The following is a 20,849-nucleotide window of genomic DNA, read 5'->3' as shown; positions in this document are numbered from 1 at the left end:
GGAGGCAAACAATGATCTTCGTTCGTCCTTTAATGCATGTTCAACTCCATTTTGCAAGGCAAACTTTGACCTTCTTAAGACTTTCGCCCTGGTCCTCCAGTGAAGGACAGGAACGATTTTTACATTTTGGCCTAAGATTGTTGACTCTTTGGGTTATTTCTTTGTTCACCATCTTTCAAAAGACATTTCTCACTTTGCATCTCTTTGTCTTGGCATGATTTTGGAAGGAGATGATTGATTTGAAGAACATCGCCTTGGTCCTTGAGTGAAGGACAGGAGCGCCATTTAGTTGATTGTGCAAATTCTTGATGTCCTCGTCCTTGAATTACCTTTAAGGCACAAAACATGCTTTCTCCATTTTATCTTAAGTCATGAAAATGAGAAATGGTATTTCAATCGTTAGGCACTTAGGCGTTTTGAAGATTTCGCTCTAGTCCCTTAGAGAGGGACAGGAGCGCTCTTGCCAATTGTCATCGAAATTTGTGGTCCTTGCAACTCCATTCCACCCCGAAGCATTTTAAACATCATTTCAAATTCGCGCCTTGGCTTAGATTTGTCCAAACTTGGCGAGAAGGACTGGATATTAAGTTTTTCGCCCTGGTCCCTTGGAGAGGGACAGGAGCTATTTTGCAAATCCAAGCTTATCCGTCCTTTGTTAGCCTTCCAAATTATATTCAATGGATAAATCATGTTTTCCTTGGTCTCTTCAAATCATAAAATTGTCTTGATCCTGCAAGAACAGTGCAAATTTGAAATTCAAGCTTCGGTCCTTCAGTGAGGGACGGGAGCACTTTTGCAATTACAAGCCAATTCGTCCTTTGCTAGCTTCGAAAATTATCTTCAACGGATCGATTGTGTCTTCCTCCACCCACCTCAAACGCGAAACTTGCTTTCCTTTTGCCAAAAACTTGCCTTGAGGGAAAATCGCTTTGGTCCCTTGGAGAGGGACAGGAGCGCCCTAGCCAGTCACCTTGGTCCCTTGGAGAGGGACAGGGGCGAACTTGTTACTTAGGCCGATTTTCTTCATTGTGGCGTACTTAAGTTATATTCAACGGGCAAAACATACTTCCCTTGACCTCCTCAAATCGCGAAACCACTTAAATCTTGCAAGGATAATGCAAAATTGGAATTCAAGCTCCGGTCCTTCAGTGGGGGACAGGAGCGATTTTTGTCCTCCAGGCCCAAATGCTTCACTTTTCACCATGAAATGTCTTTGCTAGGGAAGATATCATCCTGCTTCAGGCTATGAATAAAAGTTAATGTCCAAAAAAAAGTCTAAAATTGTGCATATAAAGAAAATCGCTCTGGTCCTTCAGTGAGGGACAGGAGCGAATTTGACCTTCTAGGCAAAAACTTCATCATTTCATTGTTTTTGATCAAGTCTGGATGCTCTATCATGCTCATTTCGTCCTTCACCATGCCTTTGATGTCTCAATTCGTCCACACACGGTCAGGAATGGCTCAAATAAGTATTATCGCCCTGGTCCCTTGGTGAGGGACAGGAGCGCTTCGCCTTGGTCCTCCTGAGAGGGACAGGAGCGAAATTCGCTCTGGATCCTCAGTGAAGGACAGGAGCGAAATTTGACTTTTCGAACTCTCTATCAGGATAATTTTTATGGAATATAATGTTTAAGTATAAGTGACATTTCCTTCTATGTTTCTTCTTATACTTTAAGTTATATTCCATATATACTTTCAGGATGTTTGAGAGTGGTTTCAGACCTCCAGGAGTTATATTGCAAAATCTAGTTTTTTGAGGTTTTTCAGTTTTCAGACTTAGTCAAATTTCAGGATCAGGACATTCCAGACTTAGTCAAATTTCAGTATCAGGACATTCCAGACTTAGCCAAATTTCAGGATATTCCAGACTTAGCCAAATTTCAGGACATTCCAGACTTAGCCAAATTTCAGGACATTCCAGACTTCACTCAAGCCAGACTTGCTATCCATGTGATCCCCTCGGCGACACTCAAAATGCAAAGGCTAACTGGCAAAACCCTAAAAAACCTAAAAAGACAAACCCTAAAAAGCAAGGGTCCCCATTTGCAATGGGGCGATGTGTGAAATGGTCACAACAGTACACAAGATTGCTTTGGGTGTACGTAGACACACGCACGTGCATATGTCACTAGGTTTGAATTCGAATTCGAAGTTCGACAACTTTGAAATCCGAATGAAGTTCGATGAGGAAAAAATTCGAATTAAATTCGCCATATGTAATTTTTTTAATTTTTTAATAAATATATGTAATATATCTATAAAATTGCCTAAATAGTTTAACATTGATAAATAGATTTGAAATCATTACAAAAAGATGACACATTTATAAAATATAAACCATAGGAAACATATGCTTTCACGATTGCAAAGATGTTCTTTTGTCAAAAAGGTACAATAACAATCAAAGACTTCAGAACTTTAAAATAACTCTAAGTCATCAAGAGCAGTTGGTTGGGATGCCAAATCATCATTATCTGTATCACTACTCAGTTCATCATCTGTAAAGTCAGGCTCATCTGCATCTGGCATTGCTATGCCTTAAAGAGTTTGTTCTAAAGAAGTGGTCTTTGCTGATTTGTTCATCAGCAATTTCAAATTGCTGCGAACATAGACAAGATCTCCCAACTTTCCAGTCAACAATTTGTTCCTCTTTTTGGAATGGATGTGGTCAAAGCAACTCCAGTTCCTCTAACAAGCTGATGAACTTGCTCCCTGACTCAAAATTCGAATAGCAAATTCTTGCAGTTTAGGAGCTGATGATCCATAAGCAATCCACCATCTATATCTAGGCATACGTGGCAAGTCATATTTGGCTTCCGCCCCTCCAAACATCCCTTCTCCTCTCTTGTATTGCCAACTTTGATCTCTGATTAGTGCTGCAATTTTTGGATCTGGTGCATACCTGCTAATGGCTTGGTAAAGCCTTGCCATGATTTCATTATCACCCCTTCTATCAATAGCAAACAACTTAGGCTCCAAAAAGCAAGCAGCCGCATGTAAAGGTGTGTGCCTCATTTTCCATCTGCAATCAACTGTCTCCCATATCTGCATATATTCTGCTTCTTCATTATTTAGTGTTTTTTGAATAGATTCCTTACACCGGTCCATGCTTTCGTAAAGCATGCCAAGGCAAGGAGTGTCACCATCAACCATACGAAGCACATCAACAATTGGTTCACATACAAGCAAAACTTTTGCTGCACTTTCCCAGAAATTGCTGTTTAGGATGACTTGCTCTATGTTCTTCCCCTTAGGGCCTTTAGAAAGCATTGAACTTTCCCACTGATTGGAACAAATAACAGATCTCAAAGCTGCTTTTTCTTCAATCACTCTTTTGAAAGTGATATAATATGAAGCAAATCTTGTTTCACAAGGCCTCAACAATTCCTTTCATACATGTTGCCTATAAATACTCAATGTGAGATGATGATTCCATATGAAATTTGCAATTTCTCTCCTTCAATGAATAGCTTCATTTACCCATGGGAATTTAGCCAAGTCATGAAGCAACAAATCGAGACAATGGGCTGCACATGGGCTCCAATATATCTGTGGGTACTTCTCTACAATCAGCCTCCTAGCTCCCACACAATTTGCTGTACTATCAGTTACCACTTGAACCGCATTTTCCACCCCTACTTCAAGAATGGCTTCCTCTAATATTTGAAAAATATACTCTGAAATTTTCTTGTGGTTCATGGTGTCAATGACTTTCAAAAACACAACACCTTTAGGACAAGACACCAAAACATTAATCAATGGCCTTTGACACATATTTGACCGTCCATCATTCAATATAGTGCAACCTGTTTCCTTCCAAGTGGCTTTGACATCAGCTAATTTTTCAGCCACTCCATCTTTTGACCTCTGCAAAAGAGTTGTCCTGATAGCCCCTGAACCTGGGGGTGTGTACCCTTTGCCAAACTTTGCAATTTTCTGAACTGCATTACGGAAATGTGGATTTCTTGCAACATTGAATGGAATAGCACTTGTGTAAAACAAATCAGCAACTGCATCATCCACCTGTTGTTTCTCTACTCGTTTCCAAAAGTTGTTTAGTGCTCCACTCTGTTTTGATACACTCACTGGTTTGGATTGCACAGAAGAGGAAGACATGACAGATGTGAATCTAGATATCTCCTTCAATTCTTTGTTTCTTTTGTGCCTTCTTCATTTTGGCTACCGTTGAAGCATCCAACTCTTTCTCTATAATAGCTTTAAGTTCTGGAGTCGCACCTATACATGCTTGAACACCTCCACCTGGACCCCCTGTATTAGCAAGGAAGTGGTCCCTAAGCCTTGTTAAAGTTCCAATTATAGTTCCCTCACATAGGTTATATTTGATGTGAGTTCCATTTCGGGTCACATGCTTCCATGCCTCAGAAGTTGATTTAGGAGGAGCCATTAAATGAAAATCTGGATGTTTAGAAAGAAAATTAAAAAACAAAATAAACACTACATTTATTTCAACCTTTCAAAATAGAAATACTTTTAAGTTTCAACAATTTCACAAATGACCTCTTAAAAATATATAATATTAATATTAAACAATATAATAAAAAACTATTAATATAAAATTGTAAATTATATAATAATAATATTAAACAACATTATAAAATATAAACATTATAAATTTATAAATAAACATTATAAAGTATAAACTGTTAAACATTATAAATTTATAAACATTATAAATAAATAAATGTGTATTATGTGTATTTTGTAATATTATTTTGTATAATATAATAATAATATTAATATATTATTAAACCTAATTTAAAAAAAATAAAATATATATATATATAAAAATATATAATATAAAATTAAAAACTATTAATATAAAATTATAAATTATATAATAATAATATTCAACAACATTATAAATTTATAAACATTATAAATAAATAAATGTGTATTATGTGTATTTTGTAATATTATATAATATAATAAATATAATAATAAACCTAAAAAAATTTAATTATAATGTTGTTTAATATTATTTAATTATTAAACCTAATTTTTTTTTAAAAAATAACAGGAGAAGCCGAAGCCTACCTGTGCAGGTCGGGACTCGGGAGAGGCTGTGTAGGTCGAGACTCGGGAGAGGCAAGCGATGTCTGTCTGCAATGGTGGCGGTCTGGTGGGTGATGTCGGGTAGCAATGGCAGTGGGCGACGTCGGGTAGCAAGAACCAAGCTTTGGCGGTCGGCAACGTCGGGCTGCAGTCGAAGGGGCGACTGGAACTAGTGCGTGACTGCAACTCAACATAAACTTTGCTTGTTTGCCACCGTCTGTGGCCCGTATTTATTAACAAAACTCAACGAAACCCTAAAACGCGCAAGGGAAAAAACGCTTTTCGGCAAACACGTCATCCCTAAATTTTTATTCGAATTTAATCAAATTTTTTAGGGTTTTTATAAAATGTTTCAAGTTCGGTGAATTTCGAACTTCAAGGTTGAAATTCGGCCGAACTTGGTGACTTAGTATAGTAGTATGTATACATATACATATACATACATGTGAATATGTATATATATATGTATGTACTATGTATATATATGTGTGTGTGTGTGTATGTATGTACATATACATACATGTGTATGTGTATATATATGTACACACACATTTATAGAATGGTCCTTGATTTTATAGTAACTTGGTTTTACATTAATCTATGACAAATTAATCATAATTGTCTAGCACTGACATTGGTGATTACTTTTTTATGACAAATTAATCACAATTTTCTAGTACTTACATTGGTGATTACTTTTGGTTCATATCTGATTTTGATGCTATATATATATATATATATATATATATAGCTCTTTGGTTTTACATTAATTTTACTATAAACTATTCATAATTTTCTAGCACTTACATTGGAGATTACTTTTGGTTCATAGCTCAATTTCATGCTCACTTATTTTCACTAGAATTCCGATGCCTTCAATTACAATCCATCTAATAAATTTTATGTGTTTCAGAAGCATTGAGAAGACTGAAAAAGTTGCAAGCTCGCCCAGATAATCACATTTGTGCAGATTGTGGGGCTCCAGATCCTAAATGGGCGTATGTTGGCTTTCGACTCTAATAAATTTTGTTTTTTCCCTTATTTTTGCCCAAGATGAAAAGAGTATTAAACATCCTTTGCAAAGACTTTTTAGAATCAATGACATGCTTAATTTGAATAGTGGATAATCATAACACTTAAGTAATATTAATAATGGTCAATGATTTTATTTTGAAAGTAGGGAATTTTCCAAGAGCTGTGCTCAAGGTGAAACCACTTACTTTTTTACTTCCTCATTATCAGTTCTAATATGAAGACTGGCTCAAAATTGAAATCATATGTGCAACACAACAGATCTGAAATAAAACATCTATCCACTATTCTTGTGTATTTTAGAAAAATGAAGAAAGTTGTTTAGTATATTATGCTAGACAAATTTTAAAGCTGTTGAGATTTTCTAAAAGCATTAAAGTTATGCTTTAATGAATATAAAAAGTGGTCCATGGATAGAGATTAGACATTTACATGCAACTTATTAGTTCAGTTAAGAAATGGAGTTCCATATAAGGATGATTCATATTGTACCTTTAGAAAGGAGGATAGTTGGTGTGTAAACATCAAGTCAATGAGGTGAATATAATTACTGCAACTTGTTGATGTGTCTTTTATGACAACGTCCGACACAGAATTAAGTTGCCTAATGGTCACTTCACTCTTTCTTGATCAAAGTACGATTGTGTGCTAAGATTGCAAGAAGTTCAAATAATCGATTCCAAGGTTCCTTTATGCTTCGAACGTGACTCAGTTGGCTTGATGTGATATGCTGGTAATCCAAGGGGACTCATATTTGAATCATTCTTTCACTTCTTTGTAGTGGCTGGAACTTCATCATTAGATATGGCAATTCTACGATGCTTTTGCTTCGAATGAACTAAATTGAACTAAAAATGAAGGGGAGAGGTTTTAGAAGGATCTAAATTTATTCTTAAGGGCAGTGATATCAGTAGATAATGCTTTAGTGGACAAATCCCAAATAAACCAAGCTCTGCTTTGCCAAGATTAACTACAACTCTGCAAGAACCGGTGCAATCTTCTGAGGATGTTGAAGGATTTTCATATTGAAAAAGCGCATTTGAATACCCAACATGGGACAATCCAAATGACTAATCACAATTGAGCTTAGCACAAATTTGGGGTTTCAGGCAAACTTTACATTGCAACTTATAATAAACAAGATGCAAAAAGTATGAACCATGGAAATTCATCAAACACCATTACATTCTCCATTGAAATCAAAGCACTTTATCTAACAATTGAGAAAATAAAATTCTACTCTAAGGTGAAACCATGCAAGTTTTGAAAAATAACTTAAGTGGACACCATTAGAGAACAATGTTTCACTGTTATTATCTCAAAAACTTATTGCAACAATTTCATACAAGTCTCCCTGCTTTACAAATGAGGGGGGTCGCTCCTTTATAGAGGTCTCAAACCTTGAGGACATGCAAACCCTAATTAGGGTTTTTCCTAAAAGATTCCCCACACATGATGCAACAAGGTGGGAATCGACAATAAATGCCAATCATGCCCATATACAATTAATTCCAGCCTATTACAATAGGTATCCAAAATGCATTAAATGCTCCATTCTTCACTAAATTTGCCCAACATGCATCGGATATTCCTCCATGCAAAAATTGTCTCATTGTTTCATAAATGCACCAATCATCCTCACATGTGACAACAACATGCAAGAATCAGCCATGATGCCATAAATGTGATGGCTACATGCAAAAAGACGCTCCATTAATTCAACATGCGCTGACCGGGTTGCTACTTGGCGAGAAACCCTTGGAGAGAGAAAATCCCTAGAGAGAGAAAACTTTATCCAGATTGAATTTTTTTGAATTATTTTGAGTTCATCTTGTTCTAGGGAAGCTTTTTTGATTTTCCACAATTCCTATTTTTTAGGAAATTATTTCAAATTAGGGTTCTAGGGTCCAGGAGAGAAAATTCTCTCACAAATCCAAATCTATCATCATTTTGAAATTTGAATGATTTTTGATGTCCGAAAGTGGATTTTTCAATTTTTTTCCGAGGGGAATTTTCTTTTCTTCTTATCCTTGTCTGTGAATTTCCATGCCTTGGAATTTGATCTTCAAACTTGGGCACTGAAACGACCCCATGGAGGAAAGTTCATTTGGAAGGAAAATTCTTTCCCTTCCTCACTTTGGCACTACACAACATTCTTGAGCGCTATCTTGACCCTATGGAGGATTTCCACGCCTTAGACAAAATTTCATCACCCCCGCTGTCTAGTGCTCATACTTGACCTTGGGCGTTGATTCACCTCCATGAAGGAATTTTGACTTTGATTTTTCCATGACACCCTTCATTTGGTGCCCAAGGACCTGACTGGGTGGAATTTTCACCCGATGGAGGAATTTATGGTGCAGAGGAAAATTTCTCGACACCCTCTTTTTAACGCTCTACTTGGCTCTTGGGTGGAAATTCCATGCAGGGGAGGAATTCTTCTTTCGTTGACTTTTTCCTTGCCACCACCTCTTCAGTGCTCCACACTTGCCTTGGGCGCCAAAACACTACAGTGGAGGATTTTTTTCAAATTTTCAAAATTTTCATAACCTCCTCATTTTAGTGTCCTCAATCTTGCTTTGGCGCCATTTCACACTATCTGGGAGGAATTCTCAAGTTTTTTCGCTTTTCCACAACACCCTCTTTTTTGCGCCCTAGCACAAACTTGGGCGTTGTTTGCACTAAGTGGAGGAATTCTTTCTTTTCTAACCTTCCTTGGCATCTTGGTTTGGCGCCACCCCATACGCTTGGACGCTATTTCCATGTAATGAAGGATTTAACCTTGGCATACTCTTTTCATGACCCCTTGGGATTAGCGCCCATATCTGTCCTTGGGCGTTGGATAGCTAGCATGGAGGAATTTTCTTGCAAATGCACTTTTCCATGGTCCTCTTCATTTGGCACTCTAGCTTTTCCTTGGGGGCTGATTTGCTAGGGTGATGGAATTTTGGGTGTGGAGGAGAATTCCTCCACCACTCCAATTTAGCGCCATCTTGCTTACTTGGGCGCCATTTGCACTAGGCCAAGGAATTTCATTTGTTCTTGACCATACTTGCCCCCTCTCGCCTTGGCAAGGATTCCTACTTGATTCCTCATCCACAGTCAATTTTTTGACCATTTTCCAGACTTGAGATGCCATATTGGGAGTTGATGTGATTTTGTGCCAGACTTAGAAGGTTTTTGATGCTTTCGACTTCTGGAATGGGCATCATACTTAGCCACTTTTGATCCATTTTGCCTGCTTTTTGTAGCTTGCGGATTTAGAAATGTTCAAGAATGACAGTCTTCAGTGTATGCCTGCGAAGAACTTGCCACAAATAAACTTTCCCAAAATAGAAATTGTTTCAAAATGTTAGGATCAGGACAAAACAGGACGCAGGGACACTTACTAAAAATATGAAGTTTGATTTTTGGCAAAATTAGACAAATCCAGGAGGCAATGAAATCCCTAAAAAATAGGAACTTTCTAAAAATAGAAAGTTGCTTAGATTTCATTCAAATTTCACTAGTAGGTTCCTTAAAGGGTCTTGATTCCAATGCAACGCATAGTTTTCAAAAACCCTAAAGGAAAGTCCCCAAATCCAAGTTTGAAGGGCAAAACCCTAAAATGGACAAAACAGGCTCTAGGCTTAGTCAAATTTGCTCAAATGAGCTGCAGACCTGAACAATTCGACCCCCAAACACATGGAAAACAAGGAGACTAATGAGGCGTCATCGAAAAGACCCAACAAACAAAAGCCAAAAGGCTGAGAGGGCCCAAAAAGTAGGGGGTCCCCATTTACAATGGGGCGATGTGTGAAAACGTCACAACACAACTCTGGCCGAATCTGTTTAAAGGGTGTAAGTCTAAGATTTTGATCACAAGTGAGAAGAAAACTGATTCTGCAACTTGGAACAAAATTCTCACCAAAGAGAAACAAGTTCATCCAATTTATATAATGCAGAATTTTAACACTAATGTTACAGTTTAGAAAGCTTGTGAATGCAAATAAGATTAAATCATTCTAAATTACAGTCACGATTCTTAAGGTGAAATATGTTTCCATAAAAAAATGTATTGTCGCTTGAAAAAAATAATTTGATCTTATCTATGGCTACTAATTCTAAATGGAAGGTTGGTCTGACCCTAAGTTAAATTGGAAGCTGGCTTGGTTGATTTCAAGAATTTCGTTCAAACTAGAAGGTCAGCCAGACTGTCTGAATTTTTAAGGTGTTTTAAGAATCCAATGGGAGACAACATTTAAAATTTTATAGTTATGATGTTGCTAATATGTTGACTCTAGTTAGTGTGATCTGATGGTGGCATTAAAAATGTCAAACATTGGTTTTCAAAAGGGAACCCATTACCTTTGCAAGTCTTTTGTGATCCTATTTTATATTTGTTAGCTTGCACTTGAAAATTTATTTAAATTTTTGAGTTAGAGGCACCACAAACTTCAAAGCATAGAAGTCACAATGAAGAAGTTAGAAGGAATACTTTAAATTTTAGATAGGCATTTCATTACACTATGAAATAAGTATAAGAGTGCTAATAATGAAGAGTGCATTCTATTTGTATGAACATTTTTCTCTTGCACACACAACAATATACACACTCCCTCTCCGCCAACCAGCAGATCACATAGTTCTACAATCCTCTAAATAAGCTTCATTGAACATCGAATGCTAGAGAGATATCTGTCTATGAGAATACTTATTCCTGTAGCAAAATAATATCTGCTATTTACTTTTAGATTCATTATTTCTATGCAATATCCAGTCCTGCAAAATATATTATGCTGACTTGAAGATAATTAATCTTAGAAACTATGCTTATCTTGTTGGGAGTAAGATCCTTGTTACAGTCAACCAGTAGGCTGGGATAGAAGAACTATTTATGATTATGTGATCAAAGAAGGAAGTATTTAAATTTAAAATAATCTACTGATATTCAACAATATAGAAAGTAACAAATGAACAAATATGCAACCACAAGAAACACATTAGCCATTGGATTTATGGGAAAGCCCTTACTGATAGAAAACTCACCATTAAAGGATCATCACATTTATATTAATTAGAATACAAAGATTCAATACAGTAGATCTCTTTATAGAGTCTCAAACTATAGGCTTACAACATATCCTTCTTTTGCAATCATAAACAAATTGCACTAACTTTATACCTTTACTAGAGTAATCATCATCGACCATCCAATACACATGTCATCCAACCTTAGTTCATCCATACAAGCAGCTAGATATAGCTGCTAAGACTACCTCATGGAACACAAACTGTCTCAACTGTTTAACCATCTTGCAGAATATCAATTGTCACACAACTATACAACAGTTGTACTTGATGTTAGCATGCTGCATATACTACCAAACATGATTTCTTCAGATATTAATCATTGCAGATGATAAACCATTTCTGCAGAATAGTGATCACGTACCTGTTAGCCAAACACTCCCAGTATGAACACATCTATAAGGTAAAGACTATGAAAAGACTTCTCCTTCTCTTGCAAAGATGGTAACATTTAGATTGCTTCTCTCTATAGCTATTTAGTTTGGTTGAAGGTGTATCAGATGAATGTCATGTTGATTATCCACAGGTATCGCATGTCTAAGAACAGTATGTAATTCTCACACATGATTTGGATGTGCACAGCAATATTCTCACGGGCAATACAAGTGTATATGCAGCAGAGCCTTCACGGGTATTGTGGATACACGCAGTATATACTTTAACTAATGTCGCTGTATTCTAAGGCTCTTGATCGAACAAATAATATATCTGTCTAAAGCATATGAAGGGACATGACCCTAAACGGAGTAACCCGTCAAAACAAGAGTGTGATTAGGATAAACAAATCTGATCAACACTCCCTCACCAATGTGATGAATACTAATTAAATATTAGTTAAAGATAAGTCAGCGATAAGTAAGATATTAATAAAAGTTAAAGATAGCAATCACGGGAAAGATATCTCTTGCTGCTATAACATCAACACTCCCTCATAGCTAGGGAGGTATCTTTCCAAATATCCATGTCATGAAGTCTCTCAACATGACGTCCACCATGGCTACTCCCATGCATGGAAAGCAACACACGTACAAGTGCCCATCACAAAGTCTCTTAACGCGATATCATCATGGAGTAACTCAACATGATTTCCACCATGGCTCCTCCCATGAGTGGAAGGAAACAAGTGCACAAGTGTCCATCACGGAGTCACTCAACATGATGTCATCATGGAGTCTCTCAACATGACGTCCACCATGGCTACTTCTAGAGGGTGGATAAACACAAGTACAAGAGAATCATCACAGAGTCTCTCAATGTGATGTTGTCATGGAGTCACTTGTAATGTCCCTACTAGTTAGAGATCACTTTCCTGCAAAACAGATTGTTAGAATACAACAAATATATATATATATATATATATATATATATATAACTAATATAACTTTAAAATACTTAATTAACACTAATCACAATTCTTATCTAATAAAAAGGATACGAATGCCATACGGAGATATCTCCTTAGGCGGCTGTGAAGCTCGTCTTCTTGGAACCCATCTTGGTTCCAAGCCATCCAGGAAATCAAAGATGAATTCGATTCTTGTCTTGGATGTAATTTCTTACACCCAAGCCATCCAAGAAATCAAAGGTTACTTTGATTCCTGTCTTGGATGTAATTACTTACACCCAAGCCATCCAAGAAATCGAAGGTTAATTCGATTCCTGTCTTGAGTGTAATTTCTTACACCCAAGCCATCCAGGAAATCAAAGGTTAATTCGATTCCTGTCTTGAGTGTAATTTCTTACACCCAAGCCATCCAAGGAAGACCATATGTCAATTCCTTGCCTTGGATGATGCATCTCATTATCCAAGTCCATCAGAGGGGACCGGCTAGATCCGTCTCTTCTTGGATGAACTTAGTGAACCAAGCCATATATATGCATATAGATATTTAGTATATATACTGCCTACCAGGGATTATCATAATCCCTCCATTAGACTAAGGGAGTTTCCTCCCTATAGCCTCCATCATGTAATCACATTTATATTACATTTTACAATTTATTGCTATTTTCCATTCCATAATCCATATTTACATATTCCTAATTTTAACATGTATTCCCTAACATATATTCAACAAAATATCCATTATCCAAAATTCATATTTATTTATTAACGTATATTCCTAACTATTCATTGAGATGTATTTATTAACATCTAAGAACCATTCATTAACATATGTAATAAAATGTTCATTACTTATATTCATCAACATTTAAAATATTCATTATTAATATTCATTAATATTCGTTATTAACATTCATTAATATACGTATTAAAATATTCATTAATATATATATTAAAATATTCATTAATATATGTATTAAAATATTCATTATTAATATTCATTAATATATATTAAAATATTCATTATTAATATTCATTAATATATATATTAAAATATTCATTATTAATATTCATTAATAATATTCATTGATTATTTATTCCAACATTCATTAATTTATTTGTTACCATTGCTTATTTTACAGCTTGTATTAAGGGTATTCTTGTAGTATTGTCATTTCATTATATTATTATTCAGAATCTTAATGTTCATTAATGTTATATGTAATTCATGGCTGCCATGTCAAATATACAGAATGCGAACCTATTAGAGTTATATACTGTGAACTAATGTGATTTATTGCATTATGAATATTCAGGCTATGGTTTTCTAAAGATTTATTAGCAGATTAATACTAGTTACCAGAGAAATAGAGACTATATAAATATAATGTATTAAGACTGCTTTTAGAAACTTAATGACTGTAACAGCATATAAATCTCATTATCTGTTATGCGAATTAGATATTCTACTTTCTTAGTTCTGCAAAGACATACCTAGATTTGTGCTTCACGGAATTATTCCCTGCTGCCCCCTGATGGCTATTCCTCTTCACCCCTTTATACCTCGTGAAGGGTTGTACCCTTCCGTATGAAGGGGTGCGATGGTAATCGTGGTGGGGGGGGGGGGGGTCTTGTTAATAGTAATAATAAATAGGTTAACACTACATCATGCGGGGGGGAGGGGGGGGGGGGCGCTTTTGAATATTTGATGCTTTAAATATATTAACTATTACATTGACATATATTAAATATTGACATTGTAAATATATTAAATATTACATAATACTTTTCTTATTATTATATATTAAATATATTTCCTTTATTTTTTTTTATATATTACTATTTATCATTTTAATCATTTATCTATAATAACCTTATTTAATTAATCCATATAGTAATATTATTAAATAATTTTAAATTAGAACCATGAACTACTGAAGGGTGTTCGAGTAGAAGGCTGCATCGTAAATCCCCTTAGAGTGCCCGATATGTCCTTAATCATGATCGTTGACTATACGATTAGTGTTCTTAAATGGTGGTCCATACTAAGCACCACACTCGATCCCTCTATAGTAATGGTCTTCCCATAACATTCGCAATTTTGTCTCTTTTAGAGACTTCACAAGATTGAGGAATCCTAGCGATGTAATGTTTAGTCTAAATGCTATTCTTGTTTGTTGGAGAAAACATATGATTGCTTTGTATGTTTTCTTTTTACCCATCCTTATCATTTAAAGAATATTATTAGTTATAACTATTAATAAATGTTTAATTAAATAATAATATTTAATAAATAAATAAATATTAAGTATTCATTTGTTGGTAATTATTATATAAATTAATAATAATCACTTCTTCATTTAGGGTCTCTCTCTCTCTTCGTATATGTATAACGACTCAAGAGGGGACATGACATCCACCATGGCTACTCCTAGAGGGTGGGAAAGAACCACATCTCCCTCTCAAAGATGGACAAGGGCTTTCACCTCAAATTTCTCCAGCTCAAAGAAAGATGCATTAACAAGGGCTTTCACCTCAAATTTCTCCATCTTAGAGAAAAATGTATTAACAAGGGCTTTCACCTCAAATTTCTCCGCCTTAGAGAAAAATGCATTAACAAGGGCTTTCACCTTGAATTTCTCCGTCTCATAGAAAAATGCATTAACCAAAGCATTCACCTCGAATTTCTCCGTCTCATAGAAAAATGCATTAACGAATGATAATGTGACTCCCTCTGAAGCTCCAAGTGCTTGCATCAACCTCCTGACCTCCTTGTCCAAGGTTGCCTATGTTGGTTTGTCAGACTCCCTCTGAATGTTAATTCCTCCTCTTTGAATAAACTGATCACAATGACAATCTGAATAGGTTCTTCCTCTTTGAGAGATGTCTCCAGTTATGTGCCACCAACTCATTCCCATGGCAGCAAGTTGTGTCTCCATTCTTCAGCCTACGTGACTTCCTCATAGGATGCATCAATCTCTTCCTCCCTTGAATGCAATCTCTCATCATCCTTTTGCTCCTCGATCCGTCCTGCACTGTTTTTCCCAAACCCATGTCATCACCTATAATAATGCCTCTACATTTACGGTGAAGATCCCAAAACCACTTGATTCCTTCATGTTGATGTGCATACAAGTGTTTTACAATTTTCCCATTAAGTGTGTAAGTTTTATTATCATTAGTGAAGACAATAGCATCTTTTGCTGCTGCTGAAGCAGTGTCTTCCTCGTCACTAGCATTTGTTTCATATGCATCCTTCTCATTATTGCCCTTCACAAGAGATGCATGACTGTTTGTTCTGATCTTCATAGACTTTGCAGATTCTAGTAAATCGTTATCATTCTTGGAACACACAGAATCAAGCTCTGAAGCAGAAGAAGAGACTTCTACTGCTGTACAAACTTGAGACGTATTTTTATTTTGTTCAACTACCTTTGAAGGTATTGCTTTGGCATTATTAGCACAAAAGATACCATGCATATGATCCATTTTAGTGTTTAACAACTTAGGAGCATCTTCTTGATCCCCAAAACCAACACAATTAAAGAATGATGTATCTCTAGTTGATTCAGCATAATTCTCTTCACCATCATCACCCTTATGAGACAATGAAGACAATGCCGATTGTGCACTCTCAAAATCTGGAGCATCAGAGCTGTGAATAGGGCTTTTGGATTCATCCTTTGTGTCCATGCCACTACATACAGACTCCTCATCCTGCCAAACCCTTTGACTCTTTTTATTTTCATTTTTGCTCTTGGAAGATACATTGTTGGCCATTGGATGATTGTATAACCCATGGTATAAATAAATCAATTCTCACCACTACCTTCATTTGCTTGGGACCCATCAGACGATAAACTATGGAGCTTGAAGTAGCAGTATTAGCAGAAACCTTACATAGCCTCCGTCTTCTAGAAATTTTGACTTTATCCAAGCCCTTTCCTTAATTCTTTGGCAAGGTTTCTTTTGATTCACATTTGTCTAGAATGTATTTCAGATCGGAATTGATTTGAATTGGGCGAAGTTTTTTGTCTCTTCGCTCGGAGGCGAGCCAACGTCTGAAGCGCTTGGGCATTCTTCTGGTTGAGGCTTTGAGGTTGGCGCCTGCTCTCTCTTTCTTTGGCTTCTTCACTTTTTCCCTCCTTTACCATTACTTGCATGCTCTGGTTCTACTTGGGTTACACTACAGAACAAATTCTATCATCCACTGATTTAACCGGATTACCCAACACCAAAAATGTGCTTTCCTTTCTTATGAAGGTTCTGGTTGTTTAGTCTACCTAGATTCTAGGTATTTCACATTTTGAAATTTTGATTCCCACTCTACCGTCCTCAGGTGTTGAACTTGTCCTAAGAGAATACAAGGGAATGCGATCTTCTTACTCCTTATTCACACATTTTAAATAGTATTTTTTTTTTTATAATACTCACAGTCCTTTTGTGTCTTCATATCATTGTTGTTCCACAACCCCATAGTTGATTCCGCCTCCACAGAGCTCACACATAAATTGGTCAATAAAATGCCTAACAATTAAGGAAAGATAAATCACTCAAAATAGGACAATCTTCACAATTACCCATCCCAAGCACTAATAAGCTCTCTCATTCAGAGATATGTTGTAAAGGAGATAATTGCATGGCCACTGAATTTCCTATGCCCACAAATGCAATTAATCTTTCAACCAACAATAATTCTAATGTTCGAATTTTAGTAGACCACCCAATGTTGAGCCACTAGTATTATTTCTCACACACAATTAAACGACATCAAAATGAATGCCAATTCTTCCTTTAAACCCCATAAATTGTATGGGAAGGCAATACGGCTATCTAAATAAATACCACACAATCTTCGTTGCTAATCCACACCCGAACATGAATCTAATCTCTTCGACTAATATGCAAGGTTCTGTATAATATAATGCCCCTGTTATCGTGTCTGCTCTGATACCATGTTGATTATCCACAGGTATCGCATGTCTAAGAATAGTATGTAATTCTCACACATGATTCAGATGTGCACAACAATATTCTCACGGGCAATACAAGTGTATATGCAGCAGAGCCTTCACGGGTATTGTGGATACACGCAGTATATACTTCAACTAATGTCATTGTATTCTAAGGCTCTTGATCGAACAAATAATATATCCGTCTAAAGCATATGAAGGGACATGACCCTAAACGGGGTAACTCGTCAAAACAAGAGTGCGATTAGGATAAACAAATCTGATCAACACTCCCTCACCAATGTGATGAATCTAATTAAATATTAGTTAAAGATAAGTCAGCGATAAGTTAGATATTAATAAAAGACTAAAAGTTAAAGATAGCAGTCTGGGGAAAGATATCTCCTGCTGCTATAACATCAACACTCTCTCTTAGCTAGGGAGGTATCTTTCCAAATGTCCTTGTCATGGAGTCTTTCAACATGACACTCACAGTGGCTACACCCATCTGTGGAAAAGAGTTTATCACAGAGTCTCTCAACGTAATAACGTGATGGAGTCTCTCAACATGACGTCCACCATGGCTACTCCCATGCATGGAAAGCAACACATGTACATGTGCCCATCACAGAGTCTCTCAACGTGATATCATCATGGAGTCACTCAACATGATTTCCACCATGGCTACTCCCATGAGTGGAAGGAAATAAGTGCACAAGTGTCCATCACGCTGTCACTCAACATGATGTCATCATGGAGTCTCTCAACATGGTGTCTACCATGGCTACTTCTAGAGGGTGGATAAACACAAGTACAAGAGAATCATCACGGAGTCTCTCAATGTGATGTTGTCATGGAGTCACTCAACATGACATCCACCATGGCTACTCCCATAGGGTGGAAAGAACCACATCTCCATCTCAAAGATGGAGAAGGGCTTTCACCTCAAATTTCTCCGTCTCAGAGAAAGATGCATTAACAAGTGCTTTCACCTCAAATTTCTCCGTGTTAGAGAAAAATGTATTAACAAGTGCTTTCACCTCAAATTTCTTTGCCTGAGAGAAAAATGCATTAACAAGGGCTTTCACCTCGAATTTCTCCGTCTCATAGAAAAATGCATTAACAAATGATAATGTGACTCCCTCTGAAGCTCCAAGTGCTTGTATCAACCTTTTGACCTCCTCGTCCAACGTTGCCTTTGTTGGTTTGTCAGACTCCTTCTGAATGTTAATTCCTCCTCTTTGAATAAACTGATCACAATGACAATTTGAATAGGTTTTTCCTCTTCGAGAGATGTCTCCAGTTTTGTGCCACCAACTCAGTCCTATGGCAGCAAGTTGTGTCTCCATTCTTTAGGCTGCGTGACTTCCTCATAGGATGCATCAAGCTCTTCCTTCACGTTGATGTGCATACAAGTGTTTTGCAATTTTCCCATTAAGTGTGTAAGTTTTATTATCATCAGTGAAGACAATAACATCTTCTGTTGCTGCTGAAGAAGTGTCTTCCTCGTCACTAGCATTTGTTTCCTATGCATCTTGCTCGTTGTTGCCCTTTACAAGAGATGCATGACTTTTTGTTCTGATCTTCACAGACTTTGCAGATTCTAGTAAATCGTTATCATTCTCGGAACACACAGAATCAGGCTCCGAAGCAGAAGAAGAGACTTCTACTGCTGTACAAACTTGAGACGTATTTTTATTTTGTTCAACTACCTTTGAAGGTATTACTTTGGCATTATTAGCACAAAAGATACCATGCATATTGTCCATTTTAGTGTTTAACAACTTAGGAGCATCTTCTTGATCCTCAAAACCAGCACCAATAAAGAATGATGTATCTCTAGTTGATTCAGCATAATTCTCTTCACCATCATCACCCTTATGAGACAATGAAGTCAATGCCGATTGTGCACTCTCAAAATCTGGAGCATCACAGCTGTGAATAGGGCTTTTGGCTTCATCCTTTGTGTCCATGCCACTACATGCAGACTCCTCATCCTGCCAAACCCTTTGACTCTTTTTTTTTTTTTTTTTCATTTTTGCTTTTGGAAGATACATTGTTGGCCATTGGATGATTGTATAACCCATGGTATTCCTCATTGCATACTTAAAAATAATTCTCACCACTACCTTCATCTGCTTGGGACCCATCAGACGATAGACTATGGGAGCTTGAAGTAGCAGTATTAGTAGAAACCTTAAACAGCCTCCGTCTTCTAGAAATTCTGATTTTATCCAAGCCCTTTCCCTAATTCTTCGGCAAGGTTTCTTTTGATTCACGTTTGTCTTGAATGGATTTCAGATCGGAAATGATTTGAATTGGGCGAAGTTTTTTGTCTCTTCGCTCGGAGGTGAGCCAATGTGTGGAGCGCTTGGGCATTCTTCTGGTTGAGGCTTTGAGGTTGGTGGCTGCTCTCTCTTTCTTTGCCGCCTTCACTTTTTCGCCCCTTTACCATTACTTGTGTGCTCTGGTTCTACTTGGGTTACACTACAGAACAAATTCTATCATCCGGTTAGTTAACCGGATTACCCAACACCTAAAATGTGCTTTCGTTTCTTATGAACGTTCTGGTTGTTCAGTCTACCTAGATTCTAGGTATTTCAGATTTTGAAATTTTGATTCCCACTCTACCGTCCTCAGGTGCTGAACTTGCCCTAAGAGAATACAGGGGAATGCGATCTTCCTACTCTTTATTCACACATTTTAAATAGTATTTTTTTTTTATAATACTGACAGTCCTTCCGTGTCTTTATATCATCATTGTTCCACAGCCTCATAGTTGATTCTGCCTCCACAGATCTCACACATAAATTGTTCAATAAAATGCCTAACAATTAAGGAAAGATAAATCACTCAAAATAGGACAATCTTCACAATTACCGTCCCAAGCACTAATAAGCTCTCTCATTCAGAGATATGGTGTAAAGGAGATAATTGCATGGCCAGTGAATTTCCCATGCCCATAATTGCAATTAATCTTTCAACCAACAATAATTCTAATGTCTGAATTTTAGTAGACCGCCCAATGTCGAGCCACTAGTATTATTTCTCACACACAGTTAAACGACATCAAAATGAATGCCAATTCTTCCTTTAAACCCAGCAAATTGTATGGGAAGGCAATACGACTATCTAAATAATTACCACCCAATCTTCGTTGCTAATCCACACCCGAACATGAATCTAATCTCTTCGACTAATATGCAAGGTTCTGTATAATATAATGCCCCTGTTATCGTGCCTGCTCTGATGCCATGTTGATTATCCATAGGTATCGCATGTCTAAGAACAGTATGTAATTCTCACACATGATTCGGATGTGCACAACAATATTGTCACGGGCAATACAAGTGTATATGCAGCAGAGCCTTCACGGG

At 36.7% G+C, this 20,849-nt stretch overlaps 1 protein-coding gene across 4 annotated transcripts in view; it reads left to right on the top strand.

The window, feature by feature from the left end:
- LOC131049495 (probable ADP-ribosylation factor GTPase-activating protein AGD13) overlaps nt 1-20,849 on the top strand; it is a 185,094-nt gene that overhangs the window by 75,879 nt on the left and 88,366 nt on the right. For all 4 annotated transcript variants that reach the window (XM_059213825.1, XM_057983560.2, XM_057983559.2 and 1 more), the window contains exon 3: nt 5,987-6,071. In XM_059213825.1, coding sequence (XP_059069808.1) covers nt 5,987-6,071 — 85 coding nt within the window. The remainder of the gene's footprint in view (nt 1-5,986; nt 6,072-20,849) is intronic.

The sequence above is a fragment of the Cryptomeria japonica genome, chromosome 11 (assembly GCF_030272615.1).
Source record: "Cryptomeria japonica chromosome 11, Sugi_1.0, whole genome shotgun sequence".
NCBI classification, from domain to species: Eukaryota; Viridiplantae; Streptophyta; class Pinopsida; order Cupressales; family Cupressaceae; genus Cryptomeria; species Cryptomeria japonica.
The sequence above is the reverse complement of the archived record's forward strand: the minus strand, read 5'-3'. Positions and strand labels throughout refer to the sequence as shown.